We start from the raw sequence: 25,716 nt of genomic DNA, 5'->3' as shown, positions 1-25,716 counted from the left end.
TATTTATTTCACTGGTTCCATCCCTGCAATTCACCAGAGTTTGTCCACGTCCCTGACTGAAGTCAGTTCACCGGCCTGTTGTAGGGAATTCACTCTTCTTCTGAATTTTGGAACTCTCTGCTTTCACCCAGGCCTTCCATCTAGAGATGTTAGTAGCTCCACTGCTAGTAGACCTGTGTTCCAACATATCCCTGTAGTTCGACTGCACCCCACTCACAACTTTTGTTTTACATTTATTATTAAAATATAAATGACACAGTGAAATGTACATGAGCCAATCAACTTTGACAAACGTATACACCTAAAAATCCCACATTCGAATTAAAACATAGAACATTTCCATCACTTCAGAACGTTTTCTCATGACCCTTTCCAGTCGGTACACTCTCTGCCACAGCAAGCACTGTTCTGATTTCTGTCACCATATATTTTAAACTTCTGTAAATTAAATTATATAGTTTTTATTCTTGCTTTTTGCTCTCAATATTACATCTATGAGATTCATCACATAGTTTTATCTGTGGTATGTCTCCTTTTACTGTGAATGTTATTCCATTGTATAAATATACTATTAATGATCTCTTCTTCTAGACATAGACATTTAAGTGGTTTCTAGTTATTGGTTTTTATACATAAAGATATTATGAGTATTCCTCTACAATATTTTTGTGGGCGTATGTTTTCATTTTTCTTAGATAATTAAAGAGGAGTGGAAGTGCTGAGTCATAAGGAAAACCTATATTTACCTTTATAAGAAATTGCCAAACAGTTTTTCAAAGTGATTGAATAATTTTATAACCATAAGGAATGCATGATGGCTCCAGTTGCTCCACGTTTTCACAACATTTGGGGTTTTCTGTTGTCTTTATGTTTTTAGGCATTTTACTCAGTGTATGGTAGTATCGCGTTGTGGTTTTGACTTGCATTTCTAATACTGAGCACCTGCTCATGTGCTTTATGACCATTTGTCAGTCTTTGTCAGTATTTTGGGAGGTGTCCCAGTCTTTGTCCCAGTGGGGAAGGGAGCATTTATCTTTTTATAATTGAATTATAAGAGTTCTTTTTATATTCTCAATGTAAGGCTTTTTCATATACATATATTTTGAAAATATGTTCTTTCATTTGTGCCTTGCTTAATCCACATTTTCTGTAGATCAGATAATAATATTGTATCAATGTTAATTTCCTATTTTGATCATTATACTACTGTGGTTATCTAAGAGAATGTCCTTGTGTTTAGGAGATACATACTGAAGCAGGTAGAGGTAAAGAAGCATCATGTCTGCTATATATATATATATGGATGAAAGAGAGAGAAAATGTTATAGCAAATATAGTAAAATGTTAACACGGAGAATCTGAGTGAAGGGTAATAAGGAAGTGTTTATACTAGCAACTTTTCTGAAAGTCTGAAATTATTTCAACATAAAATTTAAGAAAGAATTTGTGATATGAAAGAAATCATAGGAAGAAAGTCTTTTAGTAAGAAGGAAGGTGTTATGGACTGAATGTTTTTTGGCCATGCCACATGACTTGCAAGGTCTTAGTTCCCTGACCAAGAATCAAACCTAGGGCCATGACAGTGAAAGCACTGAGTCCTAACCACTGGACCACCAGGGAATTCCTGGACTGAATCTTTTTATGTTCCCAAAATTCATATGTTGAAGCCCTAACACCCAATGTGATGGTCTTAGGAGGTGGGGCCTTTGGGAAGGTTTAGATAAGGTCATGAGGGTAGAGCTCCAATGATGGGATCAGTACCATTATAAGAAGAGGAGGGTAAACCAGAGCTCCCTTCTCTGCCATGTGAGGATACAGCAAGAAGGCAGCCATCTACAAACCAGGAAGAGTGATCTCGCCAGACACTGAATCTGCCAGCACCTTGATATTAGATTCCCCAGCATCCAGAACTGTGAAAAATACATATTTGTTTTTTAAGAAGCTATTCACTCTATGGTATTTTGTTATAGGAGTCTAAACTAAGACAGAAAGATTCATCAGACATGTACTGGTGGGAAGTCAAGTCAGATAAGGACTGGAGTACATTGAAAAGGTACGTAGAAGCTAAATTGTAGAAGTTTTCAATGCCACCCTAAAGATAATTGATTATATTCCTGAGGGATACATTAACAATTATTGAACATTGAGACAATATGTGTGATGCACTATTTTAGGAAGATTAATCTGGCAAAGGCATTCTTGGGGAGACAAGAGACTAGTTGGAGGCAACAATTAATAAATAATTGCAACAACCCAGCAAATGAAGATTTGGACTTGGGTGGTAATGAGAATGAAAAAGAAGGAACAGATATGAAAAGCATTATGATGCAGTAGCTCTGGATGGGCCTTAGAAATCTATAATTTTCAAAACTCCTCAGGAAAGTCTGATACACAGCCAGCCTTTGAGACTAGAAGAGGTACCAGCACCATATAGTGGCATTAATGGAGCAAAAGAGCCCTGGACAGAGGAATCCATGATCAAAGGGAACAAGATTGATGCTAAAGAAAGTGGAAGGTTACCATAATAAAATTGTGGGTTTAATTATTATAAGACAGAGCACTTGAACAAAATGAAACCTCAAAGTAATAAATCCAAAGGGAATGTAATGAAGTGGACAACTTTACATTGACTAGAAATGAAGCTAGAGATTTGGATGGGGGCTGTTCAATACTGTTTAGGACAAATTTTTTTATATCTTTATTAAATTATAATGAATTATAAGTTTTATTTTATGTATATTGGGGAGGGTATGAATTGATAAAAATATGTATGATACAACACAAGCTCTATCTATTCTTATTCTCTTTCTTCATCTCGCTCATTGGCCTGAACTGTAAAAACCTCTCTTGCATATTTCCTAAAGAATGAACCAAATGCCTGTTCCAAAGATCTAGTTATACACTTTGTTCTCTGTAATGTCTACCTCATGAGCCTCTACAGCATCGCATAGAGTAGTGCTTTGTGCTCAGTGTCAAACAAAATGGAGTGAAGTCACCTTTCCAGAGTCATAGGAACAACATAAATATCCCTTTCTCCTGCCCCCCCCATAGGATTCAAATAATCACTAATAATGAACATTTTTTTTTTTTTTTAATTTATTTATGGCTGTGTTGGGTCTTCGTTTCTGTGCGAGGGCTTTCTCTAGTTGTGGCAAGCGGGGGCCACTCTTCATCGCGGCCTCTCTTGTTGCGGAGCACAGGCTCCAGACGCGCAGGCTCAGCAATCGTGGCTCACGGGCCCAGCTGCTCCGCAGCATGTGGGATCTTCCCAGACCAGGGCTCGAACCCGTGTCCCCTGCATTAGCACGCAGACTCTCAACCACTGCGCCACCAGGGAAGCCCTGAACATATTTTTAAGAAAATAAGGTTTGGCTAATCCAGACAGTAAATACACAAGCAAACAATGGAATACAATGAGAGCTACATCAAGTACTTCAAGGTGGTCAATAAATGGTAGCCTCCTCCCCCAACCAACTCCATCCACTATGTGAGGAGAGTGAAAGGTAGTAAAGAAATTGTAACTTTAAAATAAAGTTCATTTGTGTTCTTACTGCCAACCTCAATTCTCTCCTCAGGCAACAAATTTATTTCTATTGGGCCCTGTTGGCAACAAATTCATTTCTATTGGGCCCTGTTGGGATATAGAGTGTTTTACAAAAGGAGTGCAGAGAGGTTACAAAGTAACTTTCAGGAATATTTTTGCTTATTGTGGGAGGAAAGAGAGAGTAGGCCAAGAACTCTGGGAACAAAAATTGTCTCTCCCACTAATTCTACCAAGTAGAGACTCATAGTAGTTAATGAGCTGTTCTTTTAAAGTGCAAAGGTCTTACAGGATTAAGCCTCACTTGCACCTGAATGTCATTAAATAAATAACCTATTTTAGCTAAAATTCAAGGCAGAAAAGTTTGTGGTAGGGGAAGGAGACATGAAGAAACTTTCTGAGGATTAGGGGAAGTGGCAGATTTCTGATAGCTAGAGCCCCAGAGGGCAGTGAGTATCTGAAACTAGGGAAAGAGATGGCAGTGTTTCCAAAGAGAAAGGGACAATGGCCAGGTTCAGTGTTGACATTTTGATCAAAGGTCAAAGAGCAGTAGATGTATGACACTCATGTTCCCCCAGGACTTTCAGATGACTACAGTAAGATAGTCAGACTAATAATAATAGTTTCTCTTATTTTCATACAAAAAATTGTAATTCTTACAACAATTTTACAAGACAGACATTATATCATTGTTTCCTGATTGAGGAAACTTGCACACAGGGAAGTTATATAGCATGTTTGCGGTCACACAAAAACTCATAAATGTAAGAACAGAATTTGACTATAAATTTTTTGACAGCAAAATGTATCTTGTCTTCAAGGAAGGCCTCTACATTTAGCAGGCTACAAATCTCATCTTCCTTCTGCTGGGCTCAATCTTCTCAGTCTAGAGCTCAATCTAGTCCAACTCAATGTCTTTCTGGTCAACCTATGCCATTTTACAGAAGGGTTTCAAAGAGTGGAAGGAACTCAAACTGTGGATTTAGGCACGCTGAGATCCACAACTCAGCTCTTCCACTTATGTGCTATGTGGCTGTCAGCGTATTTCCTTGTCTGTAAAAATTGATGATCATACCTAGTTTACAGTATTCTTGGTGGTTATTTGAGTTATCTATTGCTGCATAACACACCACCTCACAATTTAGTGGCTTAAAAATGATATTTATTCTGTTAATAATTCTGTGATATGATCAGAGTCTGGTAGGGATAGCTCATCTCTGCTCTACTTAGTATCAGCTGGGGCAGTTTGAAGGCTAGGGCTAGAATCATGAAAAGGCTTAGTTACTCACAAGTCTGGCAATTGATTCTGGCTGTGGTCTGACCCCTTAGCTGGTGCAGTCAGTCAGAACATCTACATCTCCCGGTAGCTTGGGCTTCCTCACAACATGGGGTTCCAAAGACAAGCATTCCAAGAGAAAGAGCTGTTAGGTGGAAGCTCTATTTCTTTTTGTGCTCTAGCCTCAGAAGCCAAACAGCATCACTTTTTATAGCAATCTATTCTTTGAGGTAGCCACTAAGGTCTGCCAGGTTTTAGGGAATGGGATATATAGTCCATTAATGGGGGAGTGGCAATGTTCTGGAAGATCACGTGGGGCCAAAAGTAGAGTAGAGGCTGCTCTTGAAAACTAAAATATGCCATGATTAACTTCCAGGCCATACCAATTCACATCTCTTCCACAAGCAAAATACACTCACTTTCTTCCCCAAGACCTCTCTCCCAAGCTCATCAAGCTTAGACTTGAGGTTTAGGATCTTGTCATCTAAGTTTGATCAAGTTTTTTGGGTGTGGTTCCTTGGGTTAAGCACCTTGAGTGCCATTCCTCTTGATCTGCAGATCTGTGAACTAAAGACATGATTCATCAACTCCACATACACCTGAGATGCAATGATGTGTTAGACAGAGGAAAACCATTAAATGTACTCATAGTCAAAAAAGGTAAAATAGATGAAACACAGCAGTCACTGGTTCATAACAATTCTGAAATACAGCCAGGTACATGTTACCAGTTCCCTGATTAGTGCTCAGTCCTACTACCAGGAATTCTCCATGACTCTTTGCTCTGCTTTTTGGGCTCTTTCCAAACACTGACTCATTTTTCTATTCCCTACAGTATAGGTTACCTTTGCAGTTGAGTGGTTTTTTAATCTGCTTACTGTCCATAGATTTTGAGGGGTCCAAATATATCTTTTCATGTTGTACTATCTCTATCATTTTCAGTACAAGGAGATAAAATTCCTTTAAACACTTTGTGGGTTTCTTATGAATCAATTTATAATCCACCCCATTAGAGAATAGAAATATGTCCAAATCTCACTGGGATAAGCTTTTTTCTCACTTGAGCTCTCTTTAAGACCACCTCCTTTAAGATTCTTAAAAAGCTTATTGTTTGTATAGAATGAATCTGTGAGGCACCTACTAAGATCCCTAGAGGGCCTTTTGTCTGTTTGAAATGGTCTGTAAGGCACTATCTAAAACCTTTATGAGGCTTTAACAAAAGGTTTTATATTTAGACCACATTTTCCTGACAGCACCCTGGATTTGATCTCTGCTCAGAAGCCACATCTTAATTTTAGTATCATTTGCCATCTGGAGAGGCTGGGAATGAGAAACAGTTTTCTTTTCCAACCCAGCAAGTCCTAGAGACTTTATATATAACAGTTCTTTCTTTAGCTCATCTTTCTTCCTTGCATTTTACTACAGGCAGCTAGAAGCAGACAAGAGGCAAAGTACATTCAACCCTCTTTCGGCAATTCTTCTTAGCTAGAAAATAGGTATATTTCTTATTTTCCACCTTATTGCAGGAGACATTGTTGCTAAACTTTCTTTCACTACATAACAAGAGTTATCTTTTCCTCCAGCTTCCAGCATTTTCCTCTTCCTTTAAGTCTTCACTGAAAGCTATTTTAAGATCCATGAGGCTTCCTCTACTGATTTCCTTGACCCCTTTAAGATTGCACTAACACTGTCTTAAAGATGCTTCTCATTTCTGCCTGAGTCCTAGTCCAAAAGCTATTTCCACATATATTTGCTTTAGTTTTGGCTGTATGTTACTTCCTGAAACCCAAATGTGTTCCAACTGTTTACTCCTGCCTGTAAAACCACCCTAAAATTCAATGACCTAAAAGAATGACATTTACTTTGCTCAGGAATCTGCAATTGGAGAAAAACTCTGTGGGGATTGCTCATCTCTGCTCAACTCAGCCTTAGCAGGGGCAGCTTAAAGGCTGATGACTGAATTCACATTTTATCTCTGCTCCATGATGTTTGGGACGTCAGCTGGTAGACTAAAATCTTGCAAATGACTTGTAGGCTGGGGCCTGGAATCACCTGAAGGCTTGTTAACTCACATGCCTGCTGGTTGATATTGACTGTTGGCTTAAATCTTTACTGGGGCTGTTAGCCAGAACACCTACATGTAATCTTTCCATGTGTCCTGAGCTTCATTACAACAAGGTGGTTGGATTGCAAGAGTGAACGTTTTTAGAGAAATAGTGAGCCAATAAGAAGATGTATTACCTTGTATGACACGGATGGATGTCATGGATGTCACTTCTGCTGCACTCTTTTCATTGAGACAGTCACACAGGCCCCATAAGTTCAAGTGGAAGAGAAATAGCTTCCATAGAAGGGACAGTAGCAATGTTCTGGAAGGGTACGTGAGACCAAAAAAAATTATTGCCATTTTCAGAAAATACAGTCTGCCTCAAAGGAGATAAATGAAATAATTTACATTAAAAAAGTAAATGGGGCTTCCCTGGTGGCGCAGTGGTTGAGAATCTGCCTGCCAATGCAGGGGACACGGGTTCGAGCCCTGGTCTGGGAAGATCCCACATGCCGCGGAGCAACTAGGCCCGTGAGCCACAACTACTGAGCCTGCGCGTCTGGAGCCTGTGCCCCGCAACAAGAGAGGCCGCGACGGTGAAAGTTCCGCGCACCGCGATGAAGAGTGGCCCCCACTTGCCGCAACTAGAGAAAGCCCTCGCACAGAAACGAAGACCCAACACAGCCATAAATAAATAAATAAAATTAAAAAAAAAAAAAAAGTAAATGTTCAACACATATCAGTTCTCTGTCTCAAGCAAAACATACGTTTCTCTTCTACCTTCATCCAGAATACTGCCTTAACATGGGATATATTCATGGTCTTTAAAGACACCTTGGATTGAATGCACAATCTTGTGAGTGTTTGTGTGTGTAAAAATTTTTATATGGGGAGAACACATCACATTCTTAAAATATCATTGACAAGAAACTAATACAATTAAGAACTATTGCTATGATCTGTATTATAGAGTACAATATTTTAAAATTGCATTTTTGGAAAAGGGACCTATTTCCTGTAATGCTGAAGTCAGTTTTACAGGTGTTTCATTCAGAGAAATTAACAGAAGGAAAAAGGAGCATTGGTACAAAAAAGTTAAATTTCCTATCATTTTTTTAACGTAAATGATATGTATTATATAGTCTTAAGCAAACACATATTGTCTCTTTATGTGTTAAATAAGCTCTCTCAACTGAAACCAGAATCAATTTGCAGTAATTCAGCATTACTATTTCTTTAGAGTGGGCATCAAAGAACGTACATTATGATAGTACTGAAAGTCACTGGGGACTGTGTCAACCTGCCCCTAGAGTTGTTTGTTCTCAAATTTTGATAACAAGCTCTGGTTTCATGAATCTAGCCTCAAAAGACATTAAGTTAGATTCACATGGGTCATGATTCAAAGGTGACCAAGCCATGTGAAGGAGGAAGTAATGAAGCAAAATTCTTTTCCCCTTTTAAACCAGTCCTCACCACTATAATTCCTATTATCTACTGCTTCTTGAGTAACTAGAGTGGGAAATGGAAAAATACACATAATCAGAAAAGAAAAGAAGAAAAAGTGGTAGTAAGAAAGAGGAATATAAGTGTTATATTAGGAAGGATGTCAGGCACTTGCCACTCCAACCCCCAATTCCAGAGAAGAAAATCTTGTAACTGTCAGAAATAAGATGGAAGTGTCAAAAGTATATATAATTACCTACATTCATTTAGAATAATAATCAATGGTTTTGTTCTAGTGTTCTGTAAAAACTGCAAATTTCATGGCGATCTAAAACTAAAGATCCAAGTAACATAAGCATGCTAGAAAATATTATTTTCAAGCTATTTCTACAATGAAATTGAACATTGCAGAGACAATTTTGGAAATGCTTGCCTGCTTACAAGTAGTCTGTACCTCAAAGTTATTATTCTCCACCTCCCACCATCTGTCTATACTAACTCCTCAATATGAACAAATGATTGTGAAGCCCTTGTGACCTTTCTCTCTCTCTCTTATTCCCTGTTCCTGCCCCCTTTAGTATAAACACGGCTTAATGACTTGTACCTGTCCAAAATTTTATTGTAGTTACTCTACTTGATTCAGTTTCAAAAGACCTAGTCCACAGAATAGACAAGCTTATTGATAAGCAACTCGAAAAACACATTTAATACATCAAAAACTTAAAAAATAAAAGTAGATACTTCTGCTTCCATCCATGACAGACCATCTGGTGCTATAATTGCCTCCCTGCCATAAAGAGTTAAAAATCTGAAATGAATGAAATATATGCACAATATGTATGTGAAATAGATATGTAAATATACTTGTGTAATATACAGTTGACCCTTGAACAACACTGGTTTGAACTGTGTGGCTTCATTAGGTGAGGATTTTTTTCACTAGTAAATATTACAGGACTACACCATCTGTGGTTGGTGGAATCCCTGAATGCCAAACAGCAGATAGGGAGGAACCGCATATATGAAGGACTGATTATAAGTTATATGCGGATTTTCAACTGCATGAAAAGTTGGCACCCCTAACCCCAACATTGATTGCTCAAGGGTCAACTATACATGGAGTATTATATATTTTATATTATATATAATATATTTACATATATATATATATTTCAGACATCCAACAATAGGAAGCACAGGATTATAATTGCTAAAATGAGGGAAACACATGAAACAGGCAGCCCCACCATTGCCCAGGATCTTTTCCTAGAGGCACTTCCTGGAGGACTGTGAGGAGAGAGGAGGAGCCAAGCTCATTAAATTGAGGAGATGGAGTTTGGAGTTTGAGAAGGCTAAGATAACTCATATTTGCAGAACAGGAGGGAGGTTCACAGAGAAATAGCTTCAAATGTCTGCAAAGAGGTACCCTTGAGTCTCTTGCCAAATATAGTGCAGTGCATGCTTAGGTGAATCTTGATGAGAAAAGGCAAAGAACAATTATCGAGAAGTTGTAAACTGAACAATTCCCAGAGCTCACACAGGACTGGGAAATGTTTGAGTACTGACCAGGCAGTGTATAGAGAGCTTACTGAAACCTGGGGCATTCAGTTGAAACCCCAGGAGGGTCACACCTTTGTAATAGTGTTAAACTAGCCCTAGAGTTAGGCTACTTTAACAAAAGTAGCTAGATTAACGAAACAATCTTGAAAACAAGATTTGAAAGGATAAAACTATTCTCCAAGCCCCTCAAATGCCTTCTAAATCAAACTTCAACTCTCCTAAAAGGATGACAATAAAATCCAGACACTCACTAAATGTAGCCTTTATAATGTCCAGCTTCTAATAAAAAATTACTAGACATGCAAAGAGGAAGAAAAATATAACCTATAAACAAGAGAAAAAGCAGTTAAAAGAAATAGACCCAAAGGAAGACAAAGATTTTAAAACAGCTACTATAAATATGCTCAAGGACACATAAAAGTACACATGAAAATAATGAGAAAAGAAAAGGTGTATAAAAGATCCAAGCAATACTTCTAGAGCTGAAAAAAGCATAATATCAGAAATGAAAATTTCACTAGAAAGGTATATAAGCAGATTGGAAAATGCAAAAGAAAGAGAGAATAAACTTTAAGTCATAAGCAATAGAAATGAATCAAACTGAAGCACAGAAAAGAAGCAGCAGAAAAAAGATGATTAGAACCTCAGCTACCAATGGAACAATATCAGGTTGTCTAATATAAACATACTTGAAGCCTCCTATTTGAAGAAAAAAGCAAAAAAAACATGATAATACAGAGGAAGACAAGAATTACCACTGACTTTTTTATCAGAAATAATGCAAACTAGAAGATAACACAACAACATCTTTAAAGTGCTGACAAACAAAACAAAGCAATTTAGATTTCTATGTCCAGTGAAAATATTCTTCAAAAATGAAAGGTATTTTCAGATTAACAAAAGCTGAGAGAATCTGGTGCTATATAAGTAATGTTAAAGGAAAATCTTCTGACTGAAGAAAATAACCTCAGATTAAAACTCAAATCTACACAAAGAAATCAAGAGCATCAGGTATAGTAAATATGATGAAAAAATAGTGCTCATTTAAGGATTTTTAACTTATTTAAAACATAACCGACCATTTAAAGTGAAAATTAAGTCAATATATTGTGAAATTATAACATATATAGAAGTAAATTGTACAACAATAAAAACACAAAGGAGGAAGAAAATGGAAATATATTTTGTAAAATTCTTACATTATATGTAAACTGATATGACAGTATTTGAAGGTAGATTAGGATAAATTAATTAAATTTGCATATTGTAACACCTACAGTGATCTCTTAAAAAAAAAAGAGATGTCGCTAAGTTATAGAGGAAATAAATTAGAACAGTAAAAGTAGTGAACTAGTTCAAAATAAAATAAGAAGGAAAAAAGTAAAATAAAAGAACAGATGAGAAAACTACAAAAAAATAGCAAGGTAATAAATTAAAATTAAATATATTGATCATTATATTAAATATAAATGGTCTACACACTCCAATTTTGTAAAGTCAGAGGTTATCAGACTGGCTAAAAATGTAAGACCCAACTATATGCTGTGTAAAAGAAATCCACTTTAAATACAATCTACAAGAAAGCTGCATTGGCTATATTAATATCATACAAAGCATATTTCAGAATAAGAATATTATGAGATTTCAAAAGAGATATCTCATAATAATAAAGGGATCCATTAACAAGAAGACATAAAATCTAAATGTGAATGCACCTAAAACCAGCTTCAAAATACATAAACAAAAACTGACTGAGTGAAAGCAGAAACCGACAAATCCACAATTATATTTGGAGTTTTCAACATCTTTCTTTCAGTAACTGATAGAAAATAGAAATCAGATAGTTCAAAAAGACTTGAAAACTCTATCAAGTAATGTGTCTTTATTTACTATTATAGAACACTATACACAAAACTACAGAATTCATATTGTTTTCAAGTGCACACAGAGTACTCACCAAGATAAACCATGTTCCAGACCATAAAACAATACATTGAATAATAAGTTAAAAAGGATAGAAATCATTTGGAGTACGGACAACTCAGGACAAAACTATCAGTAAACTAGATTTGGGCTCAGAAGACTGATTCCAGTAGCAAGGACAACATGTCATCTGCAAAGGGGGAATACTGCCAACTTCTGGAAAGATGTTCTTTTTTCCAAGGATCTGTTGGTCAAAGTATATAGAACTTGCTTATTCCTATTTGATAAGCAGAAAGAAGGAGAATGAGATTTTGCCCTCTACTTTTTATGATTTAGAGCCATCATACTTATGTTTTAGAACTATTGCTAATGTTATCCAAAAAGGAGGAAACATAAAGAGTAGAAATGAGCTAAAACAGTAGCGGCATAAAGATGGAGAGGAGGAATAGTCATACTAAGGAACTAGAAACAATAGGACTTGGTTACTGGGTGGAACAAGAGAATCATAGGCAAGAGCACAGGTTTGTCATGAAGAAAATGAATTCAGTTTGACAAAATATTTGTATCTAGTCTATATAAAGAACTTTCACAACTCAACAATAAGAAAACAAACAACCGATTTTAAAATGGGCAAAATATTTTAACATACCTCCCAATATATGAGTCAATACTCACAGGAAATGAAGCTAGATATCATTAGCCATCACAAAATTGCAATTTAAAATAACAAGGAGGGCTTCCCTGGTCGTGCAGTGGTTAAGAATCCGCCTGCCAATGCAGGGGTTACGGGTTCAAGCCCTGGCCGGGGAAGATCCCACATGCCACAGAACAACTAAGCCCGTGCGCCACAACTACTGAAGCCCGTGCGCCTCGAGCCCATGCTCTGCAACAAGAGAAGCCACTGCAACGAGAAGCCCGCACACCGCAACGAAGAGTAGCCCCCGCTCACCGCAACTAGAGAAAGCCCGTGCCCAGCAACGAAGACCCAATGCAGCCAAAAATAAATAACTAAAATAATTAAATTTTAAAAAATAACAAGGAGATACTACTGCATTGTCACTAGAAAGGCTAAAATGAAAAAGTTGGGAGCAACTATTACCTCATACATTGACAGTGAGAGTATAAAACGGTACAAATACTTTGGACAATGGTTTTCACTTATCATTTGATCCAGAAATTACACTCCTAGGTATTTACCCAAGAGAAACGAAAATACATATCCACAATAAAACTTTTGCATGAATGTTCATAGCAGACTTATTCATAGTAGCTCCAAACTGGAAAACCCAAATGCCCAAAGGTAACTGGATAAACAAATTGTGATATGTTAATACAACAGAATTGTACCCAGCAATACAAAAGAACAAGCTGCAGATACATCTAACGACATGAACGATTCTCAAATACATTATGCTAAGCAAACGAAGTCAGATACAAAAAGGACATTTTGACATTTGAGTCAAGTAATTGTAGCACATCAGAGTGGATACATCAGGAAGCAACTAAAAATTAGGACTGGATGTTAGAAGAGAAGTCTGGAACAAATGTGTAGGTTTGTTAAAGAAAAAGAGCAGATGAGATCACCAAAAGGGAATTTTTAGGCTGAAAAGAGCCAAAGCCAGAATCCTGGGTAAATATTAGCATTTTAGGGATACACAGAGAAAAGAAACTTTGTGGAGAACACTGAAAAAGAGAAAAAGAGGTAGTAGGAGGAGAACCAGAAGAAAATGATATTTCAGAAAATAAGGAAAAACAATTCTGGGAGAGGACATTCTGTGTCAAAGATCCTAGAAGGACTAAGAAAGAAAAGGGTAAAGTGTTTTCTGCACTAGGCTATATACGGTCATTCCTGAGCATAGAGAAGGATATTTTAGAGGAGCAATGAGAGAAAAGGTCTATTACAGTGGACTGAGGAATGGATGAGAGGGGAGATGGGAGAGAATATATCCTACAGAAGTTTGTTTCAGAAAGGAAAGAAGAAATAAAGAAATAGCTACGTCTATGTATTTTTATGAATTTCTGTGAATGTAATCTTCCTACCTGATTATAAATTTGGGCTATTTAATAAGTACTCTTCAGCAAATGGATTCTCAGTAAGAGGTTCATGATATCACCCATGCATTTCTGATAAAGGAAAAGCTGACTTAGAGAAAAGCACATTTTATAAACTAGTTCACATATTATATAAAAGCAAAGATCCAGATTGCGGTATAGAATTGAAAGTCTTGTTTTTGCTCTGTGCAGAAAACTAGGCTGTATTTCCTCGTTTCTGGTTCACTTGTGTCTCATGCGGTTGTGTCACCTTGTGTTTCTCCATTTGAAAATAAAAGGCAAACTCAGCAGTTCCTTTTTTCCTAAACTGCTTCAGTAACCAGCAGTTGCCACATTAAAAGCTTTAGCTGGAAGATTGTAAAAATAGTCTGATGCTTCCTAGCAGGTAACTACTTTTGAACAAATTCTCCCTTCAGGGATGTAGTAAGGTCAAATCAAATGGCCTAGGAAGGACAGGCTATGAGAGAGAAGAGAGAGCTGGTTGAGATTCGAATGGCAAAAGTGCATTGTGTTTGGAATGTTTTGTGTAAATGTGAAACAGCGCCCACATTTAACCACCTGCTTCTTGTTTAGAAGAGTTCAAATGAACAATTTCAAGCACAATTGAGTAACACTCAAAAGAAAATCAAGTGTAATTTCCTAAGTTGCTGAAGCAAGTGTTCTTCTATGAAATCACCATTAGTATTTCTAAACCGAATTTGATTATATTTGAAATTTACTGCACACAGTTCAGTGGCACCTGGAAATTTCTTCATGCATAGATAAAATTACAAGAAAGACTTTTTAAGATGATTGTTTCTGTGTGTGTGTGTGTGTATGTGTGTGTGTGTGTGTGTGTGTGTGTTTTAAAATACCCTGGGTCATATTTGTGATAAAACTAAATTACTAAAGATGAAATCTTTAATTATCTTTAATAATTTTTCATTTAATTTTTCTCTTCCTTGTGAATAAAATTTGCTTTTCTTTTAAGACACAGTAAAAAGTAGGGAAAAAGTACCATATAGAGACACCTACATGACACCAACCGTACAGCTTATCTTGAAATTCTTCACCTGTCTGCTCTCTCTAAATATTGACCAATTAGGGAAGAAAGGTAATGGTAGGATTTTCAGGTTACTTTGACAAATCTCCTAAGAAGATAACTCTTTTACTGCCTTTATTAAATACCAACGTCACATTATCTTTGCTGCTTTAAACCCTTCAGTCTCCCTCAAAGGCAGAATCAAGTTTAAATGTTGACCCTCATCAGACCTTCCATTCTAGTTCCGTGTTTACGCACTGCCATGAGCATTCCTGACTTTCAGATATTTTTTCCTACCAAGGACTTCTCTGTTTATTCCACTTATACAGATCTTTCCCATCTTACAGTATCAACTCAGTAATTTTCTTGACTCTTCCAGCTTAACTCATACTTCATTTCTTTGTCTTTGTTATCATTTGATATCTGTACCCACACTCAGCCTTAATAATTTTCTTCCTTATGACTTCTCTGTATTACTAGCTTCTAAGGCTAGATAGCAATTCGTGTACATGCTTTGTCTTCCTTAATAGATTATCTTCTTAAGTGCAGGTGCTTACTGGTTTCTTAGCACCACCTACAATGACTCTTATGATACTATGCAGCAGCAATATTTGATAAAGATTTGTTGACTAATATATGAGAGGAAAATAATTTTAACTTATTTTAATTATAGAAGCGATTTTAATTAAACATTGTTAGATATAGCATTAAAATAAACTATAGAAAAATGTTTCTTATTAAATAATTTTAAAGAAACTATTCAAATTGAAGTTTTCATAACCCTCCTTAACTGAACATACATTTATTTCCTCTAAAAGTCATAAAAGTCATAAATCTCTTCTAGAACATCCCATAAAACAGCCTGGATTTAGTAATTCCCTGATCTCCAGGAATCCATCCTAAGGGAAGAAAGGTAACTCTTCAATTGTTAAGTTCACTCATTAGGTAAATCATTTCATCAGCGTGAATGTTCAACTTTTGCACACATTAGTGCTAAAAAATCAAATGCTAAAAAGTTATTACAAAATTAGAGCTGAGGATAAAATACTAACACTAGTGCTGCTGAAACTAAACCACTTGTTTTATTTATTGCATAGGTTTCACAATCTAGGTTGATGTAAAATAAATATATTTTGCCTTTCTCCTCAACTCCAAGAAGAAGCTAATGATGAAGCCAGATGAGAACCTGATTTAATGATTGTTGAGCAAGAATATTTGGCTTGTAAATCTGGCTAGTATCCACTTAATGCAAGATAATGAGGACATATCAACAAAACTGCCCCCCAAATGGGAAAAAAATGAAGAAGCAAAAGAACTTCAGAACCCACACCAAAAATAAAACCAATGCAGGGTTCTGCTTCTCTTATGCTAAGTCCTAGAAAAATCTTTGTAGGGTTGGAAATATAAACCAAACAACCTAATTTTCTCATAATGTCAGTCTGGAACAGCCACTATGAATTTGGCTAAACTATTCTTGATTGGGTTTTATTACAGACATTTCTGGGGGGAGGGGGGGAGTTAATGCATTCCATACAGTATTACTCACTGTGCCAAACAATATATTAGTCTTAATGTTTTAAAACTACATCTTCAAACTTAACTGAAATTACCCCTAATTCTAGTGCTCAAGGATTTAGTCACCATGATTCTATATACTACAAGACACATGATATAATATAATGCCAGCTAATGCAGAATGCCATAAAGAAAAATAAAACAGACGGAGTGGATGGAATGACAAGGGTGCTGCTCTAGAAAGGGTGGCAAGAAAGGTCTGTTTGGTGTGATGGTTTTCGAACAGAAACTTAAGCCATACAAATGTCTAGAGCAGGAACAGGCAGAGGAAATAGAGCAAATCCCTTGGACAGGTATGTGTAGGGCAAGTTCAAGGAACAGCAAGAAGCAGGTGTCTCCAGAACAGCTGGGGCTGGAGATAATGGGATGCCGGAAATAAGGGCAGAGGTTGTCAGGGTCCATATCCCCAAGGTGCTTGTAGACCTCGTGAGTGTTAGGCTTTTATTTTAAGTGTGAAGAAAGCTATTTTAGGCTTGAAAGCAGGCCAACCCAGCTCAAATATTTTTCCTGTTACTCTACAGGAAAAAGAAAACAAAGGCTATTGTCCTAAGTCTCATGTAGAGAAATAGCCGTTGAAGAAGCAAGTGTCTCTTCCGGGAAGGAAGGAAGGAAAATTCCAGTGCCCATGGAGACAGCATTTAAATTTCCAAAACCCCCTCCAGATACTGCATGCAAATATAAATATGATTTTAAAATAATAGAACATAATTGTATAGAAACTGGAATATGACACTTTTTCTTTTTATTTAAAATAGAGCTCTATATGCTTCACAGAAACAAGTTCAAGGAGTGCTTAATTTATTATCTTTGCCACTTTACAAAACAATACATTTTTGGAAAATGCATACATAAAAATATAACATTTAGGCAGATACCTATTTACATCTGGAGGCAACTGAAAGTTATGCAATAATATTTTTAAAAGCTTTAAAATAAATACTTTTATGACTTGCTTTTGGTAAAGTTAAACATTTGGTATGAAGGCTTTCACTGAGTTCATACTAAATTCTAAAATACTGTTATTTTTAAACAAAATAAGTATACATATATTACTATAAAATGCATATTTCCACAGGCTAGAAATTAATGAAACCTCTGAATATCATTCATTTCTCTTTGGAATTTGGAATTCTCTTCAGCATCAATGATTAAATTGCAACTACTAAACTTTCCATCTACATATTTTATACAATTTATTGCCTATTTCTCATTTTAAAACCTAATTTATTTCTTCATATTTCTTATATACATTCATTTGTGCCTGTCTGTTGAAAGGTAATATATCTTTTTACATTCTTAAGAATTTCAGCTAGCTTACAATGTCTTTACAACAGTGATTCTTTTCACAGTAGTTCAAGAGTTCAAGGCATGTTTTGCAATGTCAAAATGCAATGGTTTTGACATTTGTAATATGTTCTTAGGTATAAGAAAAGTCACACTACCAAAAGAAAAGTATAATTAGTATTAGTACTTTGAAAGTCAATCCAAAATTACTTTTTTTGAGATCTGAATCTGATTTTCTGTTTTTAGGATATTTTAAAATCTGAAACACAGATTAAGTTTGAATAATTTTCTCCAGTCTAGGATCAGAGGAGTACAAAAGCTTAACACTAGTCATTGTGGAAATGAACTAGAATTTAGTATTTTGGCTAAAATAACCTTACTTTATATAAAGAGAAAAAAGAGCTGGATTTTTAAAAATATTTAACTATTTGTATTTAGCCTACTGGAGGAAATGTAGATACTGGTAAATATCACTCTAATCCTGCATTAGTTAGACAGAATTTAGGCGTGTAAGTGCCTTTTTAAAGGCAAAGTCAGCGAATAGGTTTGGGCGTGGAATTAAAAACTCAATGGAGATATAAAAATTAGGGTCCATGTGTCTTGCTATCTATTGTCTGGGTTGAAAAATTAAATCAACAAGATAAACATGCAATCTCTTTTGCTCTCTTGGGAATGTAGGATGAAAATCTAAAGTATTTTTTTTCCAAGTTCTCAATTTGCAGATATCAGGAACCATTTTGAAGTTTTAGTTCTCATTTTCTGAAGATGTGTAAGCAGGCCCGTTTCTAAAGCTATATAAGCTAATACGGTGCTTTTCTGCAAACTATAAAAATATTTCTGCAATTGCAGGTTGGAGTTCAGCCCCTACCTACCCCTCAGCTGAGAGGATTCGAGCAAAGCACACTCCCAGCTGGATCTGGTGACACTCAGCGTAAGGTTAATTTCCCTAATGCAGTCGGATTCTTAGTGGCTATGCTAGTATTCAGGTTCATGTAGCCCAGAGTAAAAATCTAGCAGTTAAAACTGTTAGTTATGGAGAGAAAAACTTCTTGTAGGATAACACTGACCAATGATAAAAAAAAATTAGTCATATCTGAAAATATTAAAATCTAGGATTAGATAGAGCTCATATTCTCCCAAATGTTGTATTAATCTACAACTTAATTAAGAAGTATCCTGGAAGTTATATTAATAGAGGGACTTTTTAAATAGGGATTATTACCTAACATCAATATAATATTATATTCCAAACCATATGGCATAATGGCTTAATTTTAAAAGACAGTCAAAGCAAAACAAAGCAATAGTATGAAATATAGCAGAAAGAAATTTAGCAATCACATTATGGGACATATATTTCACATTCTCTGTCCAATCCACGTCTTCGGTGGAATTTATCATTAAGGCAAAAGTAGACATCCCTTGTATGTTAGCTAAAAGCTAGAATATACTTAGACTGCTTAGTCTTTTTAAAATTTAAAAGAAAGTCTTCTCTGCCATTAACAAATACACTCTTCATAATGCCAAATGAAAAAGTACCAGAGAAGGCATGAGATGAAAGCTCTCATATGTGGATATGGGAAATTAAAATCTTGCTAAGAGGTTCAGTGTGTAGCAATCTGGACAGGAGCTAGAATACTAAAAGAACAGTGATTGGAATTGATGAAATCCAGCAAAGATATTTTTTAATGCACTGAAAGAATGTGAATGCCGAGGATGAACTAATGAGAAACTAAGAAAGAAGTAAGATAATGTGCTACTAAACATGGTCCCACATTCAACTACCAAATCATCTTTCACTCCCACTACAATGCATATAAAGAAGAGTCCTTATAGAAAGAAGTCATGAAGAATCTCTTATCACTACTTGCACTAAGAAATTCTATATTCTCACAATTTCTAAATTTTATTCAGCACTCCAGTGGTCGCCTACCTAGCTGGACAACTATTTTACAACTCTTCCTTAGCCTATTTTAGTTTTTCTCACTGATCTCACCATGAGTGAGCAGAATATTTTAGCAGAAATAAAAAGAGAAGGGGGATTTGATCATCACCATTAAATGGCATGTTAGTTTACATTCAACGTAGGTGTAGATGGATGCTAATTATTTTTTAATTAGTAAATGTTGGATGTGGCAGGGCAGTGTGGTAGGTGTCACCACTGGCTTTTCACATTAGTTCTGCTAATAACTAGCGGTCATTCAATCTCTGATCTTCAGTTTCTTCATCTAACAAAATACGGGAATTGAATTATAAAATCCCTTACATCCTTTACAATTCCCAAATACTGGGTTTGGTTTTTGTCTGTGACACCTCTAAAATAATTTAGACCACGAAGGGATTCTCCCTTTATTAGAAGGCTAAATAGTAAAATGATTAAGTTAAATAGTAGCTAGTTTTGGGGTTTTTTTTTTAGTTAGAGACTAAAGATAATTTTGGGAGACAGCGAGGGAATATTTTAAAAGGAGGTGAGAAAAATAATGAAGCATAAAAGAAAAGCTAGAGGGAGAAAAGAAAGCCAAATATCTGAAAATTTGTATTAAAACACTTTGAAAAATTGTCTATACTATAGAAATTCTATTTAATATTAACATTTTAATGAAATTTTTGTAACCCAACTGACATTTTTTTCTGTTTAGAAGAAGCCCTCGGGAGCAAGGGGATTACTGTCTTCACTAAATAATGCATCAAGTCCATGTAGGTATTAGCTTGTGGAGGGAGCTAATGCAAAACATTATCAAACATAGAAGAATATGTTTCACAAAAGAAAAAATATTTAGAATCTCTTCAAAAACCACAATGACACCAGTTTAAGATACTAATTCTTAAACATTTCCAAATAACTTAAAATGTTGTACTTGTAAATTTATTTAAAGGAACAATTATTGAAGACATCAACTGCCATCACCTTCACTCATTTGCTATTTTTACTTTCTTAATTTCCTGGTGGGAAATAAAATGTCCATACTTTAAATAAATTTTTGTAAATGAATTACATTTCTGTATTTATTTTAAATAATTAATCAGAAACTATTCCCTGCTAAGTAATTTTAAGTTGAACTTTATATAATGGCAAACGTGAGCTCCCTGCCTTCAGATGATTTGCTAAGTAGTTTCCCTGGTACTTTTGCATAAATTCTAAGATAGCCCTGAGTTTTCTCTGCCCCAATAAGTCACATGGTGGCAAAATTCCAGCATAGTAGAAGTAGTTTTCTTTCATTTCATTTAATAATTCTACTAAGGTAGAAATATTACAAATAATAAATTTTTATGGAACGTCTAACCTAGTGAATCTATTGTAGATTTTCATTTTAAAATAAAAGCTGTTTCTGAAGTCTTCAGACACTGCAATCAGGTTACTATTTTCATATAATCATGGAAATTTAAAATGCAAAGTTAATTGAAAGTATAAAGATGAGAAGCAAGTGCTATACCTAAAATAGTGCACGACACAGTCATGTTTCACTTAACTTTCAAGTCAGAACATAAATTAAGAATTCTAGATGTGACATGCCAAATATTTTAGACAAAAGAAAGCACACAACAGAATCTGTACCAATTACACACTTAAATGTTTAGCTTATAAGGCAACAAGTTCATGCTGAAATATTGACAACAAATGATGTTTCCCTTAGTTTAAGGAAGTGATGTTGCATATAAATCCCATCACCACTTTATACAGTACTGAAATTTCATAAATAGCATTTTCCCAAGCTTCACGTTATACCCAAAGCCAAAATATTTGAAAGGAGCAAAGAACACTGACACTTTGAGCCTAAGAAGAATATTTTTGCTTGTAACACAATTCAAAAGAAATAAATATTACACAATGACTCCATTAAAAAGAAATAATATAAAGTTTAACAGCACAGGTTATATACAGTAAATTTGCCTAATGCTCTAAACTGCATCATAGTTCTGTAAATGAGCATTTTCTATTTATAATCATTCTGAAAGTTAAGGAAAAATTAGAACTTGCAACTTTTTCTTATAATTTATGTTAACTTACCCTCTTTCTTTAAAAATGCATTTGGAAATCGAAATATAAGACTATTCATTTAGGAGTTATAGTTAACAAACACAAAAACAAGAAAAATATCTCAAAATGTACAGATTTCTCTAGAGTGAAAGTTGACTCAGTAAAAATATGGAATTATATTTGGACACCTTCAAATAGATTATAAAACATAATGTCAAGGAAAATGGAGATTATAAAACACCCTCTCTCAAAAATTAAATAAGTATATTCACCCATCGTATGTGAATAAAAGAGGAAATATTACTCTTGTTTTTATGAAACTATAGTACAATCATAGTAAATAAATAATTTCATTCTCACATATGCAGAAACAATCTATGAGAAACCAAGGTAACAAGCACAAGCAAGATTACTCCTTCACAGAAGCTCTTTTTAGAATTCCTTCCCATATACACTTTAAAAAATTGATTACATAATTTAGATTGTCTCGAATAACCAATAAAGATACTTTCTAAATGTGTTGGAAATTGAGAGCAATTTTTGAAACCCACGGTCATATAGAATTCAAGACATCCTCACTTGTATTACACCTATTTGTCAAGTTACTTCCCCTACACACCCACATCCCTGTTCCCATTCCCAAATTAGACTTTAAAATCCCTGAGGGCAGAACCTATCCACCTTTTAATTTCCCTGTTGAACCCAAAATTGTGGCAAGGAAGATATGCAGTGCCCCACATTTTTTAATGAATGGATAATTGCATGAATGAGAATGAAGGTATATGCAAACCACAGCTGTCAGATTTTTGCCTTTGATATGTCATCCTAGTCAAATGAAGATGGGTTTAGTAACAGATTTCCATAGTGGAATGAAGTGTGATCACTAGATTGTGCTCTATGTGATAATACACAGGTATATCCTTTAGAACACTGTTACCCAAGTCATGCTTTGTAGAAACTAAAATGTGGGCTAGTAAAAGGTTTCCCCTGTTTTTTATAAAAGAGTTCGATTGGTCAAATAATTTGGAAAATCCAGTTTAAAGAAATTCAAGTAACATTTTTTTACTGCTAGACTCCTCAAAGCACATAATATGCTAATATGCGGTTATCACTTTCTAAGGATCTATCAAAGAACACTTTTGGTCTTTGATCATCTCAGAAGAGCATTCTAAGGAACAGAGTTTAGGAAACAAAGTTTTAGAACAATAAATGATACCATGTTAAATCTTCCTTCACCAAAGCAGAATTATAGTTTTGAAGGAAATATTTAATGTTCCATGTATTATTCAGAATGCATCACTTTTGTCTCCACAGGAAATAGAATAGAAGCAAAATTATCATGAGCCTTCCGTACCCATTGCTCATTTTGAAAGGGTAAGGGAATATCTCTTTACTGATAACCCTTGCTTGTGTTTGGTTATTATATTTCATTTAAGAGATTTCTTAATTTTTCCTCAAAATATCCCCTAGTAGTCTCTTCCTTTTCTGTTCTTCTCTTTCTAAATGTATATGTACAAAAGTAGTAGGGACCTCTGCAATACATCTTAAAGACATCTCTGACAATTTATGACCTTATGACTGATTAATGTCTGGAAGTATTCAGAGAACATTAAAACTCATCTAACAAATAGGGTGACTATGGAATTTCTATGAGGAAAATGTCAGTGGATATTGTCCTGAGAGTTCATATAGATCCATTATGATTCTGCAGAATAACTTAATTTGTCTTCCGTTTGACTAAACCACAAATTCCATCATGAAAGATGTTGTTTCTCCATAGGGAGAAGAAATACTATAGGAATTAAAGGGAAAGTAGGAAGCTAGCTAACTACCATGTGGATTATCATAAGATTTGGACCTAGTGCCAGCTCTATCACTAGCTATGTGACTTTGGGACATCTGTCAGTGTCTCAAGGTGTCAGGTGTCTCATTTGAAAATAAGAGAAAGTAACAACCTTAGTGACTTTCCAACTGTTTGCCTCAGGGGCTGCTGTGGTGGTGGATTATGAAGAGGAGAAGAACAGGGAAGGAGAAAGCAAGGAAGTGATCTGATCTCCCTTCCATCTTCCACCTGAGCAGCACTACTTTTACATGTTTTGTATCCTAAAGTTCAGAGCAATATTTAATTTTTAAAAGATCCTGTTTAGAGAGAAAACCACAGATTCTATGATCTAAAGTTTTGTTTAGATATAACATCCTCAGTCCACATTTTTAATAAACATGTTTTCATCTCAGGAAAAAACAATGGGCTTTTATATTTTCTTTTCTATTCATTCATGTGCTCCTGATTCAAGTAAAATAAAACCTTAATAACTTTCATTATTTCATATAGCTTATTTTACAGTTTTGTAATATGTTTCTTAAATAAAAGTATGAGTTGATGTGTTGCTTTTCAAAATAAAATTAAAGACAACATGGGGAGTGGATGAAGTCAACTCCAGCCCATACTTGACTTTAGTTATTTTTTCATGGTGCCTTTGGGCACTTAAATACTGCACTGCATTATCTTTGAGGTAGAACAATAGCAACGATGACAAAACAAAGGCCAAAAAATTCACATAAAAAGGAAAAATGAGAAAGAAAGATGTGAGAGATTTCTTTTTAACACAATTCTCATTATCAGGCTTTGCAGTCTTCTTTGACACAAAGTTGAGAAATAGTCTTCTTAATCCGAAGGGCGGTTAGGCGGGCTGCCCCATTGGCATACCAACACTCACGCATTATTCTCCCCATGACTCGGAGTGCCTTTAAGAGAGAAAATATCAAAGTCTTTAGCACAAAACACAGTACGAGAGAAGAAAAACCACAAACACAGGAATCGATGCTAAGCTCTGATACAGAAATAGTAAACTTAAATCAATATGAGAAGGAGATCAGGGCCAAATCACTTCAAAAATCCTGTCAACGGTGTCTCCCCTCAGACAAGGAACAGGGCATCTCCCCCCAGACAAGGACCAGGGCATCTGCCCTCAGACAAGGACCAGGGCGTTTCCAGACAGAAAGGGACCAGAGCATCTCCCCTCAGACGCGGACCAGGGCATCAACCCTCAGGCAAGGACCGTGGCTTCTCCTCCCAGACAGAGAACTTCTCTTAGAAAAAGACCAGGGTGTCTCCCCTCATAAAGGCACCAAGGTGTCTCCCCTCAGAAAGGAATCAGAGTGTTTCCCCACAGACAGAGACCAGTGTGACTTCTCTCAGAAAGGGACCTGGGTATTTCCCCACTGACAGAGACCAGGGCATCTCCCCTCAGAGGGACCAGAGCATCTCCCCACAGAAAGAGACCAAGGTGACTTCTCTCAGAAAAAGACTAGAGTGTCTCTTCTCAGAGACCAGAACATCTACCCTCAGACCAGGACCAGGACATTTCCTCTCAGAAAGGGACCAGACTGTCTCCCCTCAGACAAGGACTAAGGCATCTCCCCTGAGAGGGACCAGAGTGTCTCCCCATGGACAGAGACCAAGGTGATTTCTCTCAGTAAAAGATCAGGCTCTCCCCTCAAACAGAGAAAAAAGTTTCTCCCCTCAGACAGAGACCAGGTCAACTTCTAGCATAGAAAGACCAGGGCTCTCCCTTCAGACAGAGCCCAGGCTGTCTCCCCTCAAACAGAGACCAGGGCACCTCCTCTCCTAGGGAGACCAGGGTGTCTCCTCTCAGACACACCAGGTGTCTCCTCTCAGAAAGGGGCCAGGCGATCTTCTCTGGCTTCAGGCAGAGGCACAGGGCCCACTGATCTGCTAGATGATTTGAAGCCATCATTTGTGGACCTTGAAGGTAGCTATAGGAGATGATAGGGAGTCTCTGCTCAGTGGCATTTTGGTTTATGGAATTACACTATCATTTTTAAGGTCATGTTTGATTACCATAATGTGAAATGATGGACCAGTTTCATTTGTATTAGTCTTTTCTGTTTAGTGATTAGTTGTTTATATGTCTTCCACCTACTCTGTTGAATGTAATTTTAAGAAAGAGAATATGGCCACCTTACACAACATCCTTTTAGAGTAAGTGAAATC

At 36.0% G+C, this 25,716-nt stretch overlaps 1 protein-coding gene across 3 annotated transcripts in view; it reads right to left on the bottom strand.

Moving 5' to 3' along the window:
* Positions 1–24,320: 24,320 nt before the first annotated feature.
* The window catches only part of ACVR1C (activin A receptor type 1C), a 39,350-nt gene continuing 37,954 nt past the window's right edge, over positions 24,321–25,716 (bottom strand). For all 3 annotated transcript variants that reach the window (XM_068543972.1, XM_068543970.1, XM_068543971.1), the window contains one exon: positions 24,321–24,446. In XM_068543972.1, the coding sequence (XP_068400073.1) occupies positions 24,321–24,446 (126 nt within the window). The remainder of the gene's footprint in view (positions 24,447–25,716) is intronic.

The sequence above is a fragment of the Eschrichtius robustus genome, chromosome 5, assembly GCF_028021215.1.
Source record: "Eschrichtius robustus isolate mEscRob2 chromosome 5, mEscRob2.pri, whole genome shotgun sequence".
Taxonomy (NCBI): Eukaryota; Metazoa; Chordata; class Mammalia; order Artiodactyla; family Eschrichtiidae; genus Eschrichtius; species Eschrichtius robustus.
The sequence above is the reverse complement of the archived record's forward strand: the minus strand, read 5'-3'. Positions and strand labels throughout refer to the sequence as shown.